Genomic DNA, 6,000 nt, shown 5'->3' on the forward strand with positions numbered 1-6,000 from the left:
TTTCACCTGTCCTCCTACCTACCTCCCCTCTGATAATTATCAGAGTTCAGTTCCCAGTTAATCTGATAGATAAGAAAAGCAGCAATAATTCCCCTCTGGTAACTGTCAGTTTGTTCTCTGTACTGAGTCTGTTTTTTGTTTCTTTACTAGTCTTTCTTTATCCATTTGTTTTGTTTCTTAAATTCTGTATATGAGTGAAATCATATGGTATTTGTCTTTATCTGACTTCACATAGCATTATACTCTTTAGATCCATCCATATTGTGGCAAAAGGCAAGATTCCATTCTTTTTTATGGCTAAGTAATATTCCAGTGTGTGTGTGTGTGTGTGTGTGTGTGTGTGTGTGTGTGTATACATATATATGTATAAAGTAATATCTTATATGTATAAAGTAATATCTTATTGTGGTTTTGCTTTGTATTTCTCTGATAGTGAGTGATATTGAACATTTATTCGTGTGTCTGTTGGCTATATCTGTGTGTCTTCTTTGAAGAAATGTCTGTTCATGTCTTCTCCCCAGTTTTTTAACTTGTTTTTTTTTTTTTAGTGTTGAATTGTAAGGTTCTTATTGTTATTTTATTTTATTTAAATCCCAAGATAGTTAACTTACAGGATATATGAGTTTCAGGTGTGCAATATAGTGATCCAAGAGTTGTGTAGGTTCTTTATATATTTTGGAAACTAACACTTTATCAGATAGATCATTTGCAAATATCTTCACCTCTTCAATAGGTTGTCTTTTTTTTTTGTTGATTGTTTCCTTCACTGTGCAGAGCTTTTTATTTTGATGTAGTCCCAATAGTTTATTTTGCTTTTGTTTCTCTTGCCTTAGGAGATATATCTAGAAATATGGTGCTACAGCCAATGTCACAGAAATTCCTGCCTATGTTTTCTTCTACAATTTGTATGGTTTCAGGTCTCACATTTAGGTCCTTAATCCATTTTAATTTATTTTCTATATGGTGTAAGAAAGTGGTCCAGTTTCATTCTTTTGGATTTAGCTGTCCAGTTTTCCCAACACTTTTTCCTCATTTCATATTCTTGCCTCCTTTGTTGAAGACTAATGGGCCATGTAAGCATGAGTTTATTTCTGGGCTCTCTTTTCTTTTTCACTGATCTATGTGTCTGTTTTTGTGCAGGTGCCATATTGTTTTGATTACTACAGCTTTGTTACTACAAAAAAAAAAAATGAAATCTTGAAATCCAGGATTATGACACCCCCTAGATTTGTTGTTCTTTTTAAAGATTGTTTTGGCTATTCAGGGTCTTTTGTAGCTTCATACAGATTTTAGGATTATTCTAGTTCTGTGAAAAATGCTGTTGGTATTTTGATAGGGATTGTAAAAGTTTGTACTATAAATCCTTAGAGATGTATGTGTATTCTCCACATTGTTTTTATACAAAAGAGTAATATGCATATACACATTATATATATAGGGAGAGAGAACAAGAGAGAACATGAGGGGCGCCTGGGTGGCTTAGTCGGTTGAGAGTCCGACTTTCGCTCAGGTCATGATCTCGCGGTTCGTGGGTTTGAGCCCCGCGTCAGGCTCTGTGCTGACTGCCAGCTCAGAGCCTGGAGCCTATTTCAGAGTCTGTATCTCCCTCTTTCTCTGACCCTCCTCTGCTCACGCTGTCTCTCTCTCTCTCTCCTAAAAATAATAAAATAAAATAAAATAAAATAAAATAAAATAAAATAGAGAGAGAGAACATGAGAAACTTCATCTTGAATCACTGCTTTATCTCACTTTTTAAGCTACTTTCAGTATCTGTAATTCAGTTAATATTTAGTGTTTAATGTATTTTTATCAAAACACGTAAGGAAACATGGAAGGACAAAGTCACAAGCTTTTTAATATTCCAGATCCCAAAACTGCATATCACATTTTTAAAAAACTATCAGAGTTCAGTTCCCATTTAACCTGATAGATAAGAAAAGCAGCATTAATTCATACAATTTTTCTGTGTTACAGGTTGCGTAGATGACACTATAATAGTTCTGGCTGAAGAGCATGGTTGTCTGGACATTATCAAGGTTTGAAATTAATCTCTTACTGAAAATTTATGCATTCTGTATACTTGGGATATAATAGAAAGCTATTTTAAAGCTCTCTTTATTTCTTTTTGGATAATTTGCTTTTTCATAGAGTGACAAGCTAATGTAAATTAGTTTTACAAATAAAGACACTTTAGAAAAATCAAAGTGCCCTAGAATAGTAAACATTTGAGTAAAATATATTTTTTAAATGTGTCACTTTAAGTAATTCTTTTCTCTTTTTATTTACCAGGACCTTCCTGAAAATGTGATAGATCTTTTGAAGAAGTGTCTCACCTTCCACCCTTCCAAGAGGTCGATATTATTATTAAGACTTTGAGATTATACTGAGATCTTGAATATATGATAAGCTGTGGGGTGTTTTCTTTCTTTCTTTTTTTAAAGAGAGAGAGAATGGGGAGGCATAGAGAGAGAGAGGGAGAAAGAGCGAGAAAGAGAATCTCAGGCAGGATCCACACTCAGCACAGAGCCCGATGCAGGGGTCAGTCTCATGAGTGTGAAATAATGACCTGAGCCAGAATCAAGGGTCAAACGCTCAAACAACTGGGCCACCCAAGCTCCCCTGATGTATAAGTCATTGTGGGTTTTTTTTTTTTAATTACTTATAATACTAATGGGTTAAATAAGAATATTTGCATACATATAGGAATATATATTGATATTAATATCATGACTGTTATAGCTCTAATGCATATTCATAAAAGAAGAAAAAAATAATTAAACCACAGTCAGAAAACTGGCATATTCCCAAAGAAGTTACTGGTTCATTTCCTAGCCTCCAATTAGAAAATCAGCTAAATTGTAGCTTTTCCCAAACACAAATGACATAAGAGAAATGAGAACAAAGTTAATTGGCAAATTGTACTATAGTGTAGAATTTGGTAAACGTGAGGTAAGCTAACAATTCTTGATAATATAAAAGAATTTCTTAGAAGTATTATTTATTTTCATTTGAGGATATCACTATTAGACTTGCATTTGTCCCTCCTAAACTCACTTAAGTGTATACTATTTGAAAATAATTTATTTTAATTATTCTTTAGAAAAACATTTTTATCAGGACATCTGGGTGGCTCACTTGGTCAAGCATCTGACTTCGGCTCAGGTCATGATCTCACAGTTCGTGGATTCGAGCCCCACGTTGGACTCTGTGCTGACAGCCAGCTCAGAGCCTGGAGCCTGCTTCAGATTCTGTGTCTCCCTCTCTCTCTGACCCTCCCCTACTCACACTGTCTCTCTCTCTCTCAGACATAAATAAAACATTTTCAAAAATTAAAAAAAAAAAACCATCTTTATCAATACATGTTAGGAAGAGTGGAATGGTATTAAAAACATAATTTTGGGTAAATATAGCACATTAAGAGAGGAGGAAGAAAACGAAAAGGAATTAGAATTTTAATTAATATATTCAGTAAAGCAGGCACATCATAGTCAAGATAAAAGTAAAAAATGGAGACCCTCACATATAATAATCTTTGATAAATCATAAGGTGCAAAAAGCACAGTATGGGGAAAAATTCAGCATTTACTTATAGTCACTTCATTTTTTATATAAAAGTATACATCAAGACTCTGCTAAGGAGAGTTTTATTATTACTTTCTGTACTTGTGATGTATTTAAGACTTTTAACTATCCCCCTTTAGCTTTTTAACACATCCCCTTGAATGTGTGGCATTATTCTAGCAAATTTTTAATGACTTTCATTCATACTCTGTGTTTTAAATTTTTCTCAAGGCCAACTGCAGATGAATTAATGCAGGACAAGGTATTCAGTGAAGTGTCACCTTTATATACTCCCTTTACCAAACCTGCCGGTCTGTTTTCATCTTCTCTGAGATGTGCTGATTTAACTCTGCCTGAGGATATCAGCCAGCTGTGTACAGGTAATGATAGATAAGACAGAAAATAATATAAGCCTTATTTTTAAAGGAAGTATCCTTATCCTGTTTTCAGTTTTGTGTTTATCAAAAATATATATATGTAGTTATATATGTATATTAAAGTTATATAAGTGATATGCACTGTAACTGTTTTTTTAAATTTATTTATTTATTTTGAGAGAGAGAGAGAAAATGAGAGGAGGAGGGGCAGAGAAAGAGGGGGACAGAAGATCCAAAGTGGGCTCCATGCTGATAGCAGAGAGCCCAATGCGCAGCTCAAACTCATGAAACATGAGATCATGACCTAAGCTGAGGTCAGACACTTAACTGACTGAGCCAACCAGATGCCCCACCACACATTGTGTAACATTCATACTAAATGGAGAGGCAGATAAACATTTATGTTACTATTATTAATAAAGGACAGTATGAACATAGTACAGTGGAATCTTAGCCTGCTTAAGACATCAAGAAAGGCTCGTCAAAAGAGGCACCAATTGCCTCAAGACGTGAAGGATGGGATAGTTTGTGTTAGTTACCTATACAAGTTGCTGTTTTTGACCCTTATCCCTTTCCCACAGAGCCCGATATATCTGATATATGTATGGAATATATATCCCATATATCTCTGATATAGAAGGTAAAAATTCCATTTTTTCCCAGAGTAACTGAATGTGCAGTGTGTATATCTTCATTTCATCCTTTGTGCATTGTATACTATGAATCTCCTAAAGGGACTCCGTGTTCTTCAATTATTATTTGTTGAGAATGTCAACTATTATTGCCTGTTGCATTTTAATAAAAACAAAGTATGAGAGCTATGATTCTTTCCCATTTGCCATTAATAGATATAAACAGTGATTACCTGGCAGAAAGATCTATTGAAGAAGTATATTACCTGTGGTGTTTAGCTGGAGGTGACTTGGAGAAAGAGCTTGTCAACAAGGAAATCATTCGATCCAAACCACCTATCTGCACACTTCCCAAGTAAGGAAAGAAAGCTTTTCTTGAAAGTGAAAAAAAAATGTAGTAATAACATTTTTTTTAATTTGGGACTTTTGGGATAGACATTCCAACTAAGTAATTATGAAAGCAATTGGGTCCTTTATCCATTTTGAGTCTATTTTTGTGCATGGTGTGAGAAAATGATCTAGTTTCATTCTTCTGCATGTTGCTGTCCAGTTCTTCCAACACCATCTGTTAAAAAGGCTGTCTTTTTTCCATTGGATATTCTTTCCTGCTTTGTCAAAGATCAGTTGGCTGTATACCTTTGGGTCCAGCTCTGAGTTTTCAATTCGATTCCATTGGTCTGTGTGTCTATTTTTGTGCCAATACCATACTGTCTTGATGATGACAGCTGTGTACTAGAGGCTAAAGTCTGGGATGGTGATACCTCCCGTTTTGGTTTTATTTTTCAGTATTACTTTGGGTATTCAGGGTCTTTTGTGGTTCGATACAAATTTTAGGATAGTTTGTTCTAGTTTTGAGAAATATACTGGTGCAATTTTGATTGGAATTGCATTGAATGTGTAGATTGCTTTGGGTAGTAATGACATCTTAACTATATTTGTTCTTCCTATCCACGAGCATGGAATGTTTTTCCATTTCTTTGTGTCTTCTTCAGTTTCCTTCATAAGTTTTCTATAGTTTTCATCACATAGATCTCTTGTATCTGTGGTTAGGTTTATTCTTAGGTACTTTATGGTTTTTTGTGCAATTGTGAATGGGATCAGTTTCTTGATTTCTCTTTCTGTAGCTTCATTATTGGTGTATAAAAATGCAACCAATTTCTGTACGTTGATTTTGTACCTTGCAACTTGGCTGAATTCTTGGATCAGTTCTAGTAGGCTTCTGGTGGAGTCTGTCAGGTTTTCTATGTAGAGTATCATGTCTGCGAAGAGTGAAAGTTTGACTTCCTCTTTGCCAATTCTGATGCCTTTAATTTCCTTTGGTTGTCTGATGGCTGATGCTAGGACTTCCAGCACTATGTTAAACAACAATGGTGAGAGTGGACATCCCTGTCGTGTTCCTGATCTCAGGGGAAAAGCTCTCAGTTTTTCCC

The 6,000-nt window shown here is 34.9% G+C and overlaps 1 protein-coding gene across 3 annotated transcripts in view; it reads left to right on the forward strand.

Annotated features, from left to right (window-relative positions):
- Nucleotides 1–6,000, forward strand: part of TBCK (TBC1 domain containing kinase) — a 192,281-nt gene that overhangs the window by 66,974 nt on the left and 119,307 nt on the right. For all 3 annotated transcript variants that reach the window (XM_039255615.1, XM_039255614.1, XM_039255616.1), the window contains exons 8-11: nucleotides 1,975–2,036; nucleotides 2,290–2,351; nucleotides 3,793–3,941; nucleotides 4,787–4,925. In XM_039255615.1, coding sequence (XP_039111546.1) covers nucleotides 1,975–2,036; nucleotides 2,290–2,351; nucleotides 3,793–3,941; nucleotides 4,787–4,925 — 412 coding nt within the window. The remainder of the gene's footprint in view (nucleotides 1–1,974; nucleotides 2,037–2,289; nucleotides 2,352–3,792; nucleotides 3,942–4,786; nucleotides 4,926–6,000) is intronic.

This window comes from Hyaena hyaena, unplaced genomic scaffold, assembly GCF_003009895.1.
Source record: "Hyaena hyaena isolate Hyena2069 unplaced genomic scaffold, ASM300989v1 scaffold_535, whole genome shotgun sequence".
In the NCBI taxonomy this organism is placed as follows: domain Eukaryota; kingdom Metazoa; phylum Chordata; class Mammalia; order Carnivora; family Hyaenidae; genus Hyaena; species Hyaena hyaena.